Source organism: Sceloporus undulatus, chromosome 6 (assembly GCF_019175285.1).
Source record: "Sceloporus undulatus isolate JIND9_A2432 ecotype Alabama chromosome 6, SceUnd_v1.1, whole genome shotgun sequence".
NCBI lineage: Eukaryota > Metazoa > Chordata > Lepidosauria > Squamata > Phrynosomatidae > Sceloporus > Sceloporus undulatus.
Genome location: NC_056527.1, coordinates 73,019,841 through 73,039,414, shown reverse-complemented (window position 1 = coordinate 73,039,414; position 19,574 = coordinate 73,019,841). Strand labels below are relative to the sequence as shown.

The following is a 19,574-nucleotide window of genomic DNA, read 5'->3' as shown; positions in this document are numbered from 1 at the left end:
TGTACCCTTGCGCAATGTATTTTTAAAAGGTTGTATGCTGACTAGAATCCTGTGTAGAGAGAAGGGCAGGCTATAAAATCAATCAATCAATCAATCAATCAATCATGATTTTGTTATGACTACACAATATTACAAAGGAATCACCTGAGCAGCAGTTTGTAAAAAGTTCTTTAAAAGCCCTGCTAAGCTTGTATTCTGAGGACTGAGGTCTGCTGGGGGCAAGGAGATATTCCTTCAGTAAAATCAATACACTGCATGAGAATGTGGGAGAGGGTCTTCTCAGCCATTCCACCCCAACTGTGGAATGCCCTCCCCTTGGAAGCCCAATTGGAAACAAGGAAATGAAGGGACCAAGTAAAACACTGCTGCTCATTAAAGCCTTTGTGCCTCACTAAACTACCTAAACATGCTAATGTACATGGCTTTAAAATAGTTTTCATCTTTTAAACCTGTTTTCAACTGGTTAATCATGTGTAATACTTTTTAGTCTATTTAATTTATTGTTATGGTTTAAAATAATTTAACATGTTTATACTGATTTTACCTGTATGCCAGCCTGAGATCTTTTGACATAGGGACAGAAATATTTTAATAAAAGTAAAATTAAATAAATAACAGCTCACTCTAGGTTAGGTGCAATAACACTAAAAGTGCTTCATAATAAAGTTTTATTGTTCAGTCACTCTGCCCCTTTCACAGAATGTTACAGTGAGTTCGGACATCATCCTCCCTTTGTAACCCTCCTGTCATCTTTTGCTACCTTCTTACCATACTCCTCCTTCTTATACTCCCCTTATTTGTCAGCATTCATTTCTCCTTACTGCCTTGCTGGTGTATTAAGATATTGTAGCTCTGGACTTCTGACTCAGCCTAGGATCTCCTCTTCCCCTGCTCAGATCTGCCCATTTTCCCATGCTGCTTCCTGTGCCTGGAATCTCTTTCCCACACAGCTACGGACCACCACTTCTTTGAACAATTTTAAGGTTGAGTTCAAGACGGTTTTGTACAGAGAGGCGCTCCAAATTACCATCTTATTAGCTGGTTGCTAATGTTTCTAATGTATTATAATGTATTTATTCATTGTACATTAGCTTAAATTATTTTAAGATATATTATCAATTTTATAACTCTGTTTTTAGACTGTATGCCATTTGGCAAGTTTTAATTTAACTTTTACTGTTGTTGTAAAGTGAAAACTTTTCAGTGCTGTATAAACAAACAACAACAACAACAACAGAAAACCCACTAAAGAAGAAAACATGGAATAGTTTCACTCACTCTTTTGATCACTAATGCTAGGAGTGATCCATCTGAGGTTGTAATTCTCTGCTCAGTTAGGTCTAATTGAGGCCACTAATTTTAATAAAGCTTAACATTGCATGTTTATCAGGCTATAACGTTAGACTCTGTAATTAAATATAGATCTGGAATATAGTGGAATAAAGATACAACAGAGACCCAGATTTTAACAAATGTCTGACTCCACAAAGATTCCAAGAAGAAATTTGGATTACCAGTTTTTTCTTCTGTCCCAACTATTTGATTAGAACTTTGTTGAGCTTCTGGGATAGCTGTAGTATTTTCATACAAAGTTTCTGAATCAGGTGCTATGTCGATGGTTTCTGTCTTCAAATATATTGCCCTCTTTTCAAAAAGACCTTAGAAAAGGAAACAACAGATTTGAGAGTTAAAAAAAATAATGTGGTTATCACATTATTCACCTGTGAAATATTATATTAAATGATATTTAAAATAGTATTTTGAAAAGCTATGAATGATGAAATATAGAATAATGACATGGATAACAGTATAATTTCAAGCATCCATTTCAAAGCTCCAAATCAAAACTATCATTCAGTTTAGAACTGGTGTAGTACAGTGGCTAAAAGTCTAAGCAATGAATTACGTTAGAATCATAGAATCATAGAATCGTAGAGTTGGAAGAGATCATCCAGTCCAACCCCCTGCCATGCAGGAAATCTCAAAGCATCCCCGAGAGATGGCCTTCCAGCCTCTGTTTAAAGACCTCCAAGGAAGGAGACTCTATCACCCTCCGAGGGAGTGCATTCCACTGTCGAACAGCCCTTACTGTCAGGAAGTTCCTCCTAATGTTGAGCTGGAATCTCTTTTCCTGTAGCTTGCATCCATTGTTCCGGGTTCTGTTTTCTGGAGCAACAGAAAATAAGGTTGCTCCCTCCTCAACATGACATCCTTTCAAATATTTAAACAGGGCTATCATATCACCTCTTAACCTTTTCTTCTCCAGGCTAAACATCCCCAGCTCCCTAAGTCGTTGCTCATAGGGCATGGTTTCCAGACCTTTCACCATTTTAGTCGTCCTCCTTTGGACATGCTCCAGTTTCTCAATGTCCTTTTTTAATTGTGGTGCCCAGAACTGGACACAATATTCTAGGTGGGGCCTGACCAGAGCAGAATACAGTGGCACTATTACTTCTCTTGATCTAGACACTATACTTCTATTGATGCAGCCTAAAATTGCATTGGCCTTTTTAGCTGCCGCATCACACTGTTCACTCATGTTCAACTTGTGGTCTACTTGGATTCCTAGATCCCTTTCACACGTTGTCTCGGGTTCAAATGTCAGCTTCATTGTAACATCGATAACTTGGCAGTTGAGTCAAGACAACAGTACAGAAATAAAGAGGCAAGTGTTCATTTACTTGAGAAACCTCACTTTTATAGATGTAGAATAAACAATTGAGGGGGATCAACTTAAGGAAAATCTAAACAGCACAATGAGCATTGCTCAATAGCTGTAGGATGCTAAGTGTCTTTTGAGTTTGGGAAAGAATGGAATGAAGTATTTGGAAAGAAGGCATGGTTGGACTAGAATATGAACAGAAGCATTCCACACACAGTACCATTTTCTTTCTGATCCCATTTGTTGGAAATCTAATCCTGATTTACTGTACTTAGTTGTTGTAAAATAAGAAGATACTATATGTGAAACAATTGGAATGTTTGAAAGATCTAAATAAAGTATATATGATATGAATCCTAAAGACTGTGGAGTCCTCTGTGGGGAAGGCAAGCAGAGATATTTAACTTTTACTACTGACTTGTGACTTTTAAAAAAAGCATTTGTGTGAATTGTTGTATAAGTTTGCCAAGGCCACACCACTAGCCCTTTTACATTACCCAGTTATAAGAAATATAATTCAGTTTTAACTGCTATGGTTCCATTCTATGGGATTTGGGGATTTGCAATTTAGAGAGGGATATTTAGAATTCTGAACATAGCACTATCTTTGATTCCCTGTACTGGGAGAAAGGTGGGATGATGATGATGATGATGATGATGATGATAATAATAATAATAATAATAATACCTGTATTCAGTGGTGTGTTGTGTGTTACTGTGAGACAAGGGATTGTGCTGATGGTAGCAATACTTCTAGTAGTATGTCCCATGTCAGACAGGCTTTTGCTGTAGAGCCACACTAAATATGCCAAACAATTCTTGACACCAGCAGGAGTGGAAGGTGACTTTTTACTACTGTGCACAAGGAGGCATAGTATACCTCCTTTTGAAGATCTTTTACCACAAAAACACTATGCTGAGACAGTGAAACAAGAAATTGTGCTAGACGATGAGATCTCAGGTCAAAAGCACTCAGTGTACACTGGAGTACAGCAGAAGACAACTAAGAGTAGCAGTGTGGTTATCGATGAAACTTGCCTCATGCCGAAAGGGCATTCAGCTACTGATGTGCTCAGAGATGAAAACGAAGTCCAAAGCTGCACAACACATATTATAGGAACACGAAATGTGAGAAGCATGAAACAGGGGAAGCTAGACATAGTAAAACAAGCATTGGAATGTATACAAATTGCAGTACTGGGGTGAGTGAGCTAAAGTGGACAGGAATGGAACATTCTGACTCAGATAATTACACAGTGTTTTAGTCAGGAAATTAAAATCTAAAAAGAAATGGATTGTTTTTAATAATGAGGAGCTGTGTAGCAAAAGTAGACAAAGGATAATGCAAAGTCTCACCAAATAATATAAATAAGACTTCAGGGAAAACTAATCTATATAACCACAATCCAAGTTTATGCTCCAGCAAAATATACAGAAGAGGAAATTCTAAAATTCTGTGCTGGGGTCCAGGAGGAAATTGATCACATACAAAAACAGGACTTTTTATTATTAATAATATAGGCAATTTGAATGCAAAAGTAGGAAACAGAGTACAGTACAACCAAAGATCATAGAACAATTTAGCCTGGTATTAAGAAATGAAGCAGGAGAGAGCCTGATTAAATTTTGCAAAGCCAACAGTTTGTTCATTGCAAGCACATTCTTCAAGCCATCAAACAGACAAATGTATACATGGACATCACCTAATGGCCAATATAGAAGACAAATACCTTACATGATTGGAAGCAGAAGATATTGCAAAAACAAGTCCAGGAGCAGATTGTGGCACAGACCATGAACTGATAATGTCAAAAATTAGAGTAAAGCTAAAGAAGAACACTAAACCAACCATTATGCCAAAATACAACCTGAAGAATTTAAAGATAATGTAAAAAATAGATTTGCACTACTAAGCATAGTTGACTTGAAGCCAGAACAATTCTGGACTAAAGCTACTAGTCAGGGAAGAAGCAAAAAGAAAAAGAAAAAGAAAAAGAAAGAAAGAAGACACTATCTAAAGCCTAAGAAGAAGAGAATACTCAATGGATGAAAGATTAAACTCTTCAGACTGTTAAGGACAGGTATGAAGCAAAAATAAATGAGAAGAGAAATAGGGTCAGAACCCAGAATACAACTTTTCAGTGACTTGTGCACAGTAACAAAGAGAATTATTATAATAATCAAATGCAAAGAGATAGAAGACAGCAACAAAAATGAAGAACAAGAGATCTCTTCCACAAGATCTGAGAAAACAGTGAAAATTTAACTCAAGTGTGGGGGTGCTATACGAACAACAGAGGAACATACTACAATTACAAATTTCATTCAAGGAAGAACTGTTTGAACATAAATCTACAACTTTTAGTAAGTGAAGTGAAGGTGCACTCAGGGTACTTGGGAGAAATAAATTACCAGGAACAGATGGCATAACAATAGAGCAGATTCAAGTTACAAAGACAGAATCTACCCTAGTTCCACCTAAAAATCTGTTAACAAATATAGAAACAAAACAATGGCTCACAGATTGGAAATACTCAATATACATTCTAGTCTACAAAAAAGGGGATGCCAATGATTGAAGTAACCACAAGACCATTGCGTTAATCTCCCATGCAAGCAAAACAATGCCCCAAATTCTACAACAAATATTTTTTTTACCATATAAGGAGTGAGAAAGGCCAGATGTCCAAGCTAGGATTAGGAGAGGAAGAGACACCATAACCATATTGCAAATATATGATGATAATGGAATGAACTACATAATTTCAGAAGAAAATCAATCAGTGCTTTATAGATTACTGCAAAGAATTTGATTGCGAAGATCATTAAAATTATGGAGCGCTTTTAAAGAAACGCGTGTGCCACAACATTTGATTGTCCTGATGTACTCAAGACAAGAAGATACTGTCAGAACAGAATATGGAAAAACAGAGTGGTCTGCAATTGACAAGGAGATCAGGCAAGGCTGCATTTTATCATCTATCTGTTTAGCTTGTATGTTAAACATTTCATACCTAAAGCAAGATTAGAGTCAGAGGAAGGAGGCATGAATTTGGAGGAAGGAACACCAACAATTTAAGATATGCACATTGTACATGAAACCATACTAATAGCAAACTACAGCAAAGACTTTGAATGATTACTGAAGAAAGTCAACAAAACAAAACCAAAAGTGTGACCACAGATGATTTATATATCTTTAAATCAAATGATAAAAACATTGAAATAGTTCAGGATTGTCCATACCTTGGCTCCAGAATGGAGACTGCAGTCAAGAAATCAGAACACTAGGCCTTGGACGGGCAGCTATGAAAAACTAGACAAAATCCTGAAGTGTAAAGATATATCACTGAATGCTAAAATTAGAAGTGTCCATACCATTGTATTTCCCATTCCTGTGAATTGTATTCCATTGTATTTCTGATTTCTCAATTTTATGTGAAGGCTGGACAGTGAAGGAAGCTGATAGGAAGAAAATCAACTTATTTGTAACGTGTTGCTGGAGAAGAGTTCTGTGGATACTGTGGATATTGCCAAAAATGACAATAAATGAGTCACATAATAAATCAAGCCTGAACTCTCTCCTGAAACCAAGATGACTAAGACATGACTCACTAGTGACAACAAGAATGCATGGTAAGGGGGAAGGTAGTAGGAGAAGAGGAACACTGCATTCTAGCTGGATAACTCAGTCAAGAAAGCCACAGCCCTGAGTCTGCAAGACCTGAGCAGGGCAGCTGAAATAGAGTGATTTGGGCTGCTGTAAGTTGAAATAAACTTGACAGTTAACAACAATTTAGAATTCTCAATCAGAGACCCCTAGTGCAGTGATGGCAAACCTATGGCACGTGTTCCAGAGGTGGCACTCAGAGCCCTCTCTGTGGGCACATGTGCCATCATCCCAGCACAGAGTTAGTTACTAGAAAACCAGAGGGACATGGCACTTTGCAATAAATAAGTGGGTTTTGGGTTGCAGGTTGGGCACTCAGCCTCTAAAAGGTTCACCATCACTACCCTAGTGTCTCATGAGTCTACAAACCCCTGGAGTATGTAGGATACAGCCACTACAGTTAAAGTGGAATTGCAGTGGTGTAGATCTATAGTATAAAACAGCCCTGCAAAAGTGTGTGTCATCCCAGCCCAGTAACAACCCAGTGAGGACCCTTGTTCATAGCTAATCCTAGGATGGCCAGATGGAAAGAGGTCAAAGCTCCTATTTCTTTAATATCTGTTCTGTTGTACTATTACTTAATACAACAGACAAGGAAATAAGATAAATGTTTGGTTTTTTTCCAGTGACAAACTGTCACATTATGAAATACATAACTAACATCCAAAATGCTCAACTATTAAAATTACAGGAACTGTCTTCTGCATATGCTTATCTGATAGGCAATTATATCTGTATCCTACTGATAGTCCTAAACATACTAGACCTACTGAATCAAGTGAAATTTACACGTTTACTCATCATGCAGCTATAGATTCAATTGGACTATTCTAGTTAAGAATAACCAACATGAACCAGACCACAATGTGTTTTAGATGATCTGGAGTACAACTACTATAATCTGTAACAAGTTACTGGTGACTCAGGCTGATGGAAGTTATAGTTCAAAAAATTTGGAGGACACATCTGGCTCATTTATTTCTGCCACTTGGTAGTTACCTGTCAGGGGCTCTGAATCCTTTTCACAACTTTTTGTGACAAGCACAAAACTTCTTACAAATGCTGCTTTACTTCCCCACTTCACCCACTCTACTTATAAAAGGTGGCTTCATCTGCTAGACTTTTTCCTGTTACACAGTTGTAGGAAAAACAGTTGAGCTTCTGTTTATTTCTCTTTTTGTTTAGGTGATAACTCAACCCATTTTTAGAACTCCTGTAATATATCACAAGGCAGGCAGGCAGCTTTTCATTTATTTGTTACCTGCTGCTCCCCAGGACAGCTCTGTATAAGTGGCCAAGATTGAACTGAAGTCAGTATTTCCATCTTCTTACAATTGTTATCCCTCTTGGAAAGGTGATAGTGATGGTGAAACACCTGACAGAATAATTTGATGGAGGACCTTTGTGTCTAAAAGAAAAGGAAAAGGTGTCCTTTCTTCATTAACAAAAAGGCCCAACTCATCTTTCTCTCCCCTGTTTTTGTTTACTTACTATTTTCAGTTGCTGAGGAAGGGAGGAGGAGCAATAAGAATAAAAGTATGAAATGATGCTGCTGCAGAGAGACAGTTACTGTTGCCATAGTCTCTGGTTCTCTTTCTTTTCTAACTGTTGTAACTGTTCTAACTGCTTACACAGCCAGAGGTCTCATACTCTGTAAGCAACCCTTTGCAAAAAGCTTTTAAAAATGAAGCCAATAAGTTCAAATCTTCAAGTAACCAGTTCTTGTCACTGGGGGGAAATGGGTCTGACCTTCCTCCAAACCTCACTGAGGAACCAGGAAAATGGAAGCAACACAGCTGACAACAATGAACAATAAAGTTGGCCAACTAACTTAACCCAACCACCTCCCTGCATAGATTTAGAGAAAACTCAACTAAGGGAGAAGGAGAGACAATCTGGGGACTCCAATACTGAAAAATGTGCAAGAAAAAAAAGTTTTAAAGAAATTTATGATGGATACCTCTAGCCTATTCCTGAGTGACTAGATGCATTTAAAACCAGGAGTTTCTTTAACAGTTTATAATACAGTCTCAAAACCAAGAAAAACAATTGGGAAAAGGGTGTGCGTGAAGAAAGAGTGGATTGTTTTCCTATGATAGTAAATGAAAGCAAACAGAAATGGTAAAAGAATTTTTTAAAAAAATCAAAACCACAGTCAGTTGCTGAAAGGTCACTTCCACAGCTGAGCAGAAATGTAAGAAAGTCCTTGGCTGTTTTTTAAATCAGGGGGGAAGAAAGCTAGGCTGAATACACAGGCAACCTCTGCAAGAGCAGACATATCTCTACAAGAAAGGGCTAGAAGTTGAGATCAAGGGATGGGATGGGCAAAGGCAGGGTTGGCATCACCCAGTGTGGTGTCACCCCCGCACTGACCTCCCATTGCCCTTCCCATACCACACCATACAGAATCCTTAGCAATGATTTGTGTACTAATGTTACTCATAAATCGTAGTCCCCCTATATCACTGGGAATAGTTGTGACATGAACAATTAGCAAAATTAAAATTATACATTTAAATTACAATATCATACACACAGCCCAAAATGTATATACATACGCATAGTTTCATGTGGTTACAGTGAACATTTGGTAAAATGTGATTTTTAAAAGAAAAAATAAAAGAATATAGATAGATAGATAGATAGATAGATAGATTAAAAATAAAAATTAAATTTTGGGGGAAATTTGAAATTTTATTTTTTTACACCAAATTAGAAGGAGTAGCTAATATCCCAGAGGACAGGATCAAAATTCAAAATAACTGGAATAGACTAGAAAGCTGGGCCAAAGCTAACAAAATGAAATTCAACATGGAGAAATGTAAGATACTGTACTTGGGGGGGTACACCTGGCTTAAGGAGATTACGTGTGAAAGGGATCTAGGAGTCCAAACATGAGTCAACTGTGTGATGCAGCAACTAACAAGGCCAATGTGATTTTAGGCTGCATCAATAGAAGTATAGCATCTAGATCAAGGGAAGTAATAGGCCACTATTCTGCTTTGGTCAGGCCTCATATTGTGTCCAGTTCTGGGCACCACAATTCAAAAAGGATGTTGAGAAACTGGAGTGTATCCAAAGGCGGGTGACTAAAATTGTGAAGGGTCTGGAAACTATGCCCTATGAGGAATGACTTAGAGAGCTGGGTATGTTTAGCCTGGAAAAGATATGGTTAAGTGGTGATATGATAGCCCTGTTTATATATTTCAAGGGATGGCATATTGAGGATGGAACAAGCTTGTTTTCTGCTGCTCCAGAGAACAGGAACAACCAGTACAAGCTACAGGAAAAGAGATTCCACCTTAGCATTAGGAGGAACTTCCTGACATTAAGGGCTATTTGACAGTGGGACACACTCCCTGAGAGTGTAGTGGAATTTCCTTCCCTGGAGATCTTTAAACAGAGGCTGGATGGCCATCTGTTGGGGATGCCTTGATTGGGAGTTCCTGCATGGCAGGGGGTTGGACTGGATGGCCCTTGTGGTCTCTTCCAACTCTATGATTCTATTATTCTTACAAAAGTCATCTTCCAATACACCAACTCCAGTTATACAGCTTTGAAGACCTGCAGCTCCTTTTAACTCATCCCTGCACACTGTTAGAACTTCCCCTGAGACCACAAAATATTCAGGGCTTGAGTCATCTAATTCTTTTATTTTAAGTATTTTAGACCAATCAAAGTTATATATTCCTTTAAACCTGGAGAACCAGCAGTTGAAGTTGAGAACAATTTTAATTTTTCTTATAATTTACACATATTACTTTCTGATCTGACTGAGTCATCTGCTGCTAATAACATACTGTACAGACTTCCCTAAGTCCCAAACCTCTTGCAAATGATTGTTTAGTGGCCAAGTCAAACTCAACTGTAATGGTTAACAAGAGTTTTGACAGCCAACTACTCAAATGAATTTCAATCTTAAATTAATTTTCTGGAATATTGCCAGTTGGTTCAACAAAAATGGTGACATCTTCTTTTTCAAATTCATTAGTCAATATGACATCATTCTATTACAAGAAACTTGGCTCATGGGACTTATCACTATGGAGAGTTTCACCTCCACTATTCTCAAAGCTACCCAGACAAACAGGAATGGATGACCTTAAGGGGGTGTTTGTGCCCAGCCATTCTTATTTCTAATAACATCATAGCCGGAACTATTTTGGTTGCGAGATATCAGCATTTACCTCTGGTGATTCTTTTCCAACTTTCATCTTTCATATTCATCATCTACATTCCCCTACTCACCTAAAAAGCTTAAACTGAGAACATTTGGCTCAAATTAGAAAACTTTATCCTTTTATTGTTTATTAAATACTCAGAGGAATATTTTTATATGACTTAAATGCTAGATGTGGCCAAAGTGATGCTGATCTAGATTCTAAATTCCTGGTTGTCAATGAGCTAAAAGATTACATTCTGTGAAGTCGAAGGCTTTCATGGCCGGCATCCATTCAACACTATCTGACCCCATCCTCATGGGAATGTCCTACATTCATCTATACCCCTCACCACAGGCTAGTCCCATTGCAAAACTGGATCTGCCAATTCATCCCCATGCACAAAGACCAGTTTTCTATGCCTTTGTGCACTAACGAACATCATTAAAACTGGACCTGCAACTTCATCTTCATACACAAAGGATTTGTAATTTGAATTGACATCCTCACATACCAATGCCATATATGTGTCTGTGCCTGGCTTCCACTCCACCAAATGCATCTGAGGAAGTAGACTGAAGTCTATGCAAGCTCATGCTGCCAATTTCTTTCTTCCATTTAGTCTCTAAGCTGCTGCAAGATCTGTCTACATAATGAATCAACAGTGTGATACAGTAGCTAAATAGTTAATATATTCTAGGCTGCATCAATAGGAGTGCAGTATCTAAATCAAGGGAAGTAATAGTGCCATTCTATTCTGCTTTGGTTAGGCCTCACCTGGAATACTGTGTTTAGTTCTGGACACCACAATTCAAGAGGAATATTGACACTAAGAAAGATCAAGAAAGAAGGTGCAAGGGCAGGCCTGTGACTCAACATAAAGGAAATAATAATAATGGAGAATCTACATAAATTCAACGTAGACAATGAAGAAATCAAACAGTTAAAGATTTCCCATACCTTGAATCAAATGCTGATCAGAAAGGAGACTGCAGTCAAGAAATAAGAAGACTAGGAATGGGAATGGCAGCAATGAAGGAACTAGACAAGATTATGAAGGGTAAAGATATAGAACTAAGCACTAAAGTTAGACTTGACTAAGCCATTATGTTCCCTGTCACCATACAGTATATAGATGTAAGAGATGGACAGTGAAGAAAGGGGGGGGGGGGAGAGAGAAAATAAATTCATTTGAAATGTTGCATGCCAGATGGATAAACTCAATCAGGGAGATCACAGGCCAGAATCTAGAAGACCTAGGCTGAGCAGGGGAAGATAGGCGGCCTTAGAGATGTCTCATCCACAGGGTTGCCAGAATTTGAGGTTGATTCAAGGGCAGCTAACAATGACTACAGCACTGACAAGCTGGAACCATGCCCTGTGAGGAATTGGGTATGGTTAGCCTGGAGAAGAGAAGATTAAAGAGTGACATGATAGCCATTTAAAAATATTTGAAGGCATGTCATATTGAAGATGGTGTGATGTTGTTTCCTGCTGCTCCAGAGACTAGGGACCTTATTGCACACACAAATGAAAACATTCTAGGGACTGGAGGAGGATGCTCGTGTGCGCACGCGCGACCGCCCAAAAACGGATTTTATCGCACACGCAGACGTTCTCCAAGAGGCCCCGTTCCGTCCCCCGGTGCGCACCCGTTCGCGTCCAGTCCTGACGGGCGTGATTTTTGCCTGACGGATTACCTTCCGTCTACAAAAAAATCCTAGGATACGGAGCAGTGGATTCAAGCTACAGGAAAAGAGTTTCCACCTAAACATTATGAAGCACTCCTTAGGGCTGGAGCGTGGCTTTGGTGCGACTTCTGGACTCTTAGGACACATGCATCATTGAAACACCCTACCTCCACTGGACTCAAAGCAGCTTTATTTTGGCTGTCTGTAACAGGCCAAAGGCTGTGAAGCAATATGCCCTTGGTTATCCATCAAAAGCTCAAGGGGGGAGCCAATTGATTTACCTTGGGAGGGAGTTCAACACTAAGCACTTCTGTACTCATGAACAGTAACAGAAAAGCCCAATTGTGGATCACCAAACTGCATATTCCTTTAGATCAGTGCTTCTCAATATTTTCTTTCATGCCCCCCCTAGGAAGAAGAAAACATTCCGCCCCCCCGCGCGACTGTAAATGTATCATTTGTCTATAAATTGTTTTAAAAGTACACCTCTGCATAACATACCTTTCGCGAGCCTCGCGCCCCCCTGGGAGGTCGCCCCCCTATTTGAGAAGTACTCCTTTAGATTATGGCTAACCTAAACTGTTATTGTGCATTAAACTATTAAGTTTATCGCACGGGGCCTAAACCGGTCCCCAGTGCGTTCTAACGGGGGCGAGCGGGCGGTGCATGGAACGCGATGGGCCTGGATGGGGCCAAAACGCGACTTTATCGCACGGGAACGGCGCCGCCGCCGCCGCGCGTTCCCATTCCATCCCATTCTGTTCCAGAGGCGCCATTTTGGGAACTGTTTCAAAGCGTCCCCAGAAATGGCGCCTCTGGAACAGAATTGGGACAGAATGGGAACGTGCGTCGGCGGCGTCGGCGGCGTTCCTCCATGCGATAAGTCGCGTTTTGGGCCCCATCCGTGCCCATCGCATTCCATGCACGCGCCCGCTCGCCCCCGTTAGATGCGCTGGGGACCGGTTTAGGCCCCGTGCGATAACTTCTCTATCTGCTCTTTCCCCACCATTACATCTTACATTTTTATTTATTAACACTATCTTGATTTCTCCTAAACTGGGATCAAGATTGAAAAGCAGTACAGATAAAATACACAAAATTATAATTCTTAAAATACAATGGAAGAAAATGTAACATTAATATGATTGAATTAAATGTAAATGTAAAAAAGTGAACGGATAAAAAGACTCCTACTCGTATTACTGAAGGCCCTCTTTGGCCTGTCAGTTGCAAAAGCCTGGCTGAATAAAAAGACTTTGTCTGCTGGTGAAAGGACAATGTGACAGCTTCCTTTCCGGTTTAGGGGAGATGCTCAGCAGTCTGATAGCAGCCCCTGAGCAGACTCTTTCCAAAAGACAGAATCCACTGGCAGAGTCCAGTACTTGCCCTGTACTGAGCCTATGTTGAATTCTCATGCATAAACTGTTGATTTAAGAGGTATGACTCAGCTAAAGATTATAGCTTGGTCGTGATCCGATTTGTTAAGCTGTTCAGTATTAAGCAATAATTTGCTTGCATTAATTGGACACTGCAGATAAACTGTAGCCACTTATCATGTTTTCTTGAGCAGGACTCTATCCAAGCAAGAAAATGGCAAGAGAAAGCGCAGATGAGGGCTCGCTCCTCTCAAGAAAGTGGTTTCATCTGGATAGGGCTACTGTTTATAGTCATTTATCTTACTTCAAATAACAATGCCCTTATGAGTTCAGTTTGCATATGCTACTATCACTAATATGGGATAGGAAATCAAACTTACGTATGTGTGTAAACTGGCATTCTCTGTGATGTTGATGTCACTTGTGGTCACAGTTACAATAGGCTGCCCAGTAAATGCCTAGATCAGTAAACATCATAAAACATCATAAGCAGCATGAGGTAACTCCACTTCCAAGAAATCTTGTGCTTCTGGCTAAATCGACCACTGCTGCCTCTTTAAGATGTATTGGGCATGTTTCCAAGATCTATTATTTTTTATCTTTTTCCACAGTCTAAGGCATAGTCTATTGCTTAACTAATTGGTATGTACATTGTACAGTTGGTTCTTCCATTGCTGAGTTTATTTGGAAGATAATAATCTCGACCACAAAGAGCATCCAGTTAAGAGAAGAAGGGGGTGTGAAATGACTTTAGTCCTTATAGGCATCAGAGGCAACTTGAATGCTGTGAATGGGTGTGTTGCATTTTCATTGTTCACAGTCTGTTTCATGCAGGCAAGGAGCTCAGATCACTACCAGGAAATTGCAAACAGCTTGTAGCAAAGCAAAACAAACAGCATTCAGAGAAGCTGCATTTCCGGCTACAATCAAGAACGTAACCATGGGAAAATCAGTTAGTGGGGGGGGGCTATTTTTTTTGCTAAGCATAATCTGTGCTTTTTCTTTCTGTACATCTTGATGGCTCAGCTTTATGCAGCAGTTTGGGAGGAGTCTCTGTGTGGAATGAACATCAGTTTTCTGTAAATTATGTTTTAAGAATGGTTAGTTTTAGATGTGTGTTTGAATTTCAGTACAGGAGAGTAATCTAAAGGTTATCTGTTGTTATTTTAAACAATGGTTTCCTAGAAGATATGATAACGGTATGTAGGAAACAAGCAATGAGCAGCACCCGATATTTGGCAAGAATTCAAAGAGTTCCGTGGTATGTAGGTCTTGGGCCTCACAGCTGTTCAGCAAGCATGAGGAAGGAAGGAAACGTTTCTCTTCCTTTAGCACTGTTTCAGCATAGAAATGGACTCCTTTGTATATATTGGCTCACGTTTAAAATTGCTATGATGAAGTCTGTGGAGATCGCATTCTGTTCTAGAAGCTGCTTAGAAACAAGCATTTTTGGAAGCAATGTTGTTGCCATCAGAATCAAGGATGTGTGGAAACTAAGATGGTGGGATGAGGATGCTTTCACTTTACATTGCTTCTTGTTCTTTTGGCTGTCATCAATACTGTCCTATAGAATAAAACAGACATCACTTACATTAGTATAACAGTAATGCAATACAAGCAAATGCTGAACATACTGTGTTTCTGTGATTTATACAGATTTTTAAAGCTAGAATCCTGCCAGAATAAAGGTGGCATCCTTAGTCTCATTGTTCCAGTTTTACACACCGGGTATAGTTTGATCACATAAACCATTTCAGAACTGTAGTCCTGGTGGGTGGTATTATCAGGAACAAGAAGTAGCTATTATTTATTTAGTCAATTTGTAGACAGCTTGTGACATCTGAAAAAAAAATGAAACTAAGGGCTTCTCACTCACCTTTTAAGCCGGCTCCAGCTTCCTGGGCTGGAGCTGGGTTGGGTGGAGGCAGGGACTATCGCTCACTAAATCGGCCCGAACTGCCAGCTGCCATCAGCCCTGTGAAAGTTGGGTCCCAGTGGCACTCCAACAGTACATTTTAGAGCTGGAAGCTTTCTAACTTTGCTAAATCAAAACCATTCTGTTTTCTCCATATTCTGGTTCTTACAGTGGCTCTTGAGAAGGGAGATATATTGCCCTGTTTAATATTTGAAGGGATGTCATGTTGAAGGGAGCAAGCTTGTTTTCTGCTGCTCCAGAGAACCGGACCCGGAACAATGGATGCAAGCTACAGGAAAAGAGATTCCACTGAACATTAGGGGAACTTCCTGACAGTAAGGGCTGTTCGACAGTGGAATGCACTCCCTCGGAGGGTGATAGAGTCTCCTTCCTTGGAGGTCTTTAAACAGACTGGCTGGCCATCTGTCAGGGATGCTTTGATTTGGTTTCCTGCATGGCAGGGGGTTGGACTGGATGGCCCTAGTGGTCTCTTCCAACTCTATGATTCTATGATTCTATGATTGCAATTCAAATATTCATAACATTCAAATTTTCATTATACACAGTTCTACAATTTTCAAGATACCGCTTGTATCTGTTTTAAGAAACATAAAGACAAAACAGAAGAGCAATGCAGGCTTAATATAGTCCTATCAGCTTATCTTCATCTTGCTCTTCTTAGTATTTTCAGGTTAAGTCTGTCGTGGGATATTAGTGAGCTTGTTCTATTTAGTTAAAATTTGCACAATAAAAGCTTTTTCTGGATGTCAAAAAACAAAGAGGGGTTATCTGCAAGCTAGAACCAAAAAGGTACCTCCTTTGGCTTGGTTGCTCTACGGTTTCCCCCCCTCCCAAAGTCCCACCCCCTGCTCTCAAGCGAAGAATAGCACTGGAGGGGATTCCAAAAACCCCCAGCGAGCCCCAACTGATCCTTCACCTTTGATGGTGTTAGAGACACCCCTCTTCTCTCCTAATTGAGAGAGGGAATGCCAGAGAAGGAGTGGTTGGTGGTGAAACGTTCTGTTTCATCCCCAAAACGCTTCTCCTAACACAACAGAGGCGGGATCCTGTCTTGACAGTGGTGGGCAGTTGGTAAACTTGGCCTTTTGGCCCCAGGAGAGCATGGCGTCCTTGCTCCTCTGCTTCTGAAATGCCGCTTTTGGAGGCAGATGGTGGGTGGGCTTTTATAGCCCCAGGAGAACCTGGCATCCTTGCTCCTCCGCTGCCGAAAAACACCGTCTTTGGAGGCAGATGGTGGGTGAGCTTTTATAGCCCCTGGAGAGCCTGGCGTCTCATCTCCTCTCTGCCGAAACACCGCCTTTTTGACAGGGAGGTCTTCACATATTATGTTCATAGGGTGTACATTTTATAGGTAGCACTAGGGAATGAGCTGGGCCAAGAAACAAGTCAAGAAATTGCTTTCTCACCTCTGACTACCTCAGTGCAACCTCCAGTGCCCTTTGCAGGCATCCTCAATCTTATACAGGAATGGCAATATTAACTGTATTCTGCTGATGTTGTACTTCCATTTGTGAACACAATCTTGTTGTTTGTATATCAATGGTTTTATATAACTCTAGTCAGACAAGTTGTACTAGTTGGAAAGTTGTTCTGTAAATAAGGATGCTAGCAACACTCCTTATGGCTTTATGTATGTGCTTGCTTTAACTGCTGTGGCCCACAAGTTCTGGGTGACTGATTCTTGGAATTTTGTCAGCCTGGTCATTGATAGTGCATACAGAGATACCTAGAAACCAGAGTAGTGTTCCTTTGAGGCAAATTCCCCATGTTATCGTTGTTCTTGTTCTTTCAGAGCACAGGTCAGAGAGAAACTGGTTTTGTGTGGTGAGGTGATGATGCTGGAGAATTTTGTTTTGCCAATTTTTTAAAACTAACCAATCTCATTGGCACTTTCCTGATGAACATGTAGATTGATATGCAGTATTCCTTTGAAATGTGCTTTATTCCCTGTATTTTTCAATGTAGTTCTCCAATACAAAATTCATATGTCATTGGGCTGTCTCCTCCACAATGAGGTGCACAACATTAACCCCTCCTGTCATAGTGAACAGGCACACCTTTGCTTTGAATTGTTAGAAGTGGTAGTCAAGGAGCCCCGTGAAGCAGTCTCACTCAGGAGGTAGGGAAGTCCAGGATCGGGCACTTGAAATTTGTAGTGCAACAGATCTTCCCAAGGGGTTTTAAATATGAACAGGATCTGGAGAAAGAAGGTTAAGAGTGGTGATAGATAGCTCTATTTAATACTTGAAGGATTCATATTGAGGAGGGAGCAAACTTGTTTTCTGCTGCTCCAGAGACTAGGACCCGGAGCAATGGATGCAAGCTGCAGGAAAAGAGATTCCACCTCCACATTAGGAGGAATTTCCTGACATAGGGCTTGTCGACATGGAACACACTTCCTCGGAGTGTAGTGGAGTCTCCTTCCTTGGGGTCTTCAAACAGAGGCTGGATGGCCATCTGTCGGCGATGTTTGATCTGGATTTCCTGCATGGCAGGGGGTTGGACTGGATGGCCCTTGCGGTCTCTTCCACTCTTGATTCTATGATTCTATGTCCCAGTGAAATGGTAGTAGGTACAGAACATGGCCTGCAGAGGTGGTAAATATGCACAGGAGCTGGTCGTCGGGATTGTAGGTTCTACAAGCTCCATCTCAAGGTGTTGAAGGGAAGCACAACCATGCTTGATATAGATATGTGAGGCATAAGAAAGCCCCAGTCCTTTACTGGAAAAGCAAGTAGAGTCCCTCTCCTACCTGCACCACCCAAAATTGCCACTTTCACCTGCAGACAGTTTTTCTCTCTTTCTTGCTTCCCTACTTACAGTCCACCTGGACCTGATGTAAAGGGCAATCACGTGCAAGAGAAAGATCCCAGGGGGGGTTATCTGCCAGCATGTCTATCCTAAATTGTGGTAGTTGCCTGGTTTAGTACACCCCCTATCAGACTGAGTGTGGGCATCCTTTCCACTCTCTTGCAAACTGCTCTTCCTCTTGCCTCAGTTTTGTTCCTCATTTCCTCTTCCCAACCTTTTGAAAGACTGGTTCTTGCCTGTTACCTGCCTGCTGCATGTTTGCCCAAGGCTTCCTTAGCTGAGCCAGCAGCTGTCTGTGTTTTTACCTTGAGTGATACCAGCAATGTGCTGTTGCAGGGTGGCACCTTTAGTAAGTGTCTTCCTTCTACAGACATTTTAGGAAAAACATGGGCAAAAACATTTGCTCTTTAAACAAACAGAAGGAAATAGTCACTGAGCACATGCAAAAATTAGTCTCAGATCCTTTTTGGAAATAGAAGAACTCTTTGATTGGTTGGTGTCTCTGATGCCACTGTCCTTCCCAACAACTCTTTGGTTTGCAGCTGTCAATTTTGCCTGAGTTTTTTTTTAAATAAAAGAATGCTAGATGAACTTTCATGGTTAATTTTTTTTTTCATTTGTGGTGTCCTGGATCTGGAATACTGTTTCTGGGGAAGCCTTACAGGCATTGAGGCTGTAGTCCATGTGGAGCCAGGTTGAGGTCTTTTAAAAATTTTCTTTGAATAAATAATACTTTTAGACTTTTAAATTCAAGTTTAGTATTTAACAAAATAAAGGCATTTGATCTAAATATAAATGAAAAAGCAAGGCATTCATGTACAAATCTCGGTTTTAAAAAAGTCATAATAACTAGCCGTACTCAATTAAAATAGTCTCCATCCAGTGAATAAATATACAGTAAGGCTTGTGAGGAAAGATAAAGAAAACTACTACAGTGACCAATGCAGAGAAATAGAAGACAACAACAAAAAGGGAAGAACAAGAGATCTATTTCACAAGATCCTGGAAATCAAAGGAAAATTCAAACCAAGGACTGGGACGATCTGTCTGTGACAATAAAAATAATATAATTCAAAACCAGGAAGGAATAAAAAGATGTTGGATGCAATACGCAGGAGAATTATACACAACAGATGGCAAAATTTTGTATTGCAATTTTTATTGTACACCGCTATGATCATTGCGGAATAGCGGTCTATAAATAAAACATATTATTATTATTATTATTATTATTATTATTATTATTATTATTATTATTATTATTATTA

At 40.0% G+C, this 19,574-nt stretch overlaps 2 protein-coding genes across 2 annotated transcripts in view; one reads left to right on the top strand and one right to left on the bottom strand.

Annotated features, from left to right (window-relative positions):
• The window catches only part of LOC121934871 (zona pellucida-binding protein 2-like), a 26,476-nt gene extending 18,615 nt beyond the window's left edge, over positions 1–7,861 (bottom strand). The window contains exons 1-2 of the mRNA XM_042475780.1: positions 7,824–7,861; positions 1,515–1,658 (exon numbers count right to left, since the gene is read on the bottom strand). The gene's annotated coding sequence lies outside the window, so the exon portion shown is untranslated. The remainder of the gene's footprint in view (positions 1–1,514; positions 1,659–7,823) is intronic.
• A 6,531-nt stretch (positions 7,862–14,392) lies between these two features.
• Positions 14,393–19,574, top strand: part of GLIPR2 (GLI pathogenesis related 2) — a 22,735-nt gene continuing 17,553 nt past the window's right edge. Inside the window, exon 1 of the mRNA XM_042477499.1 lies at positions 14,393–14,512. Coding sequence (XP_042333433.1) covers positions 14,500–14,512 — 13 coding nt within the window. The 5' untranslated portion in view covers positions 14,393–14,499. The remainder of the gene's footprint in view (positions 14,513–19,574) is intronic.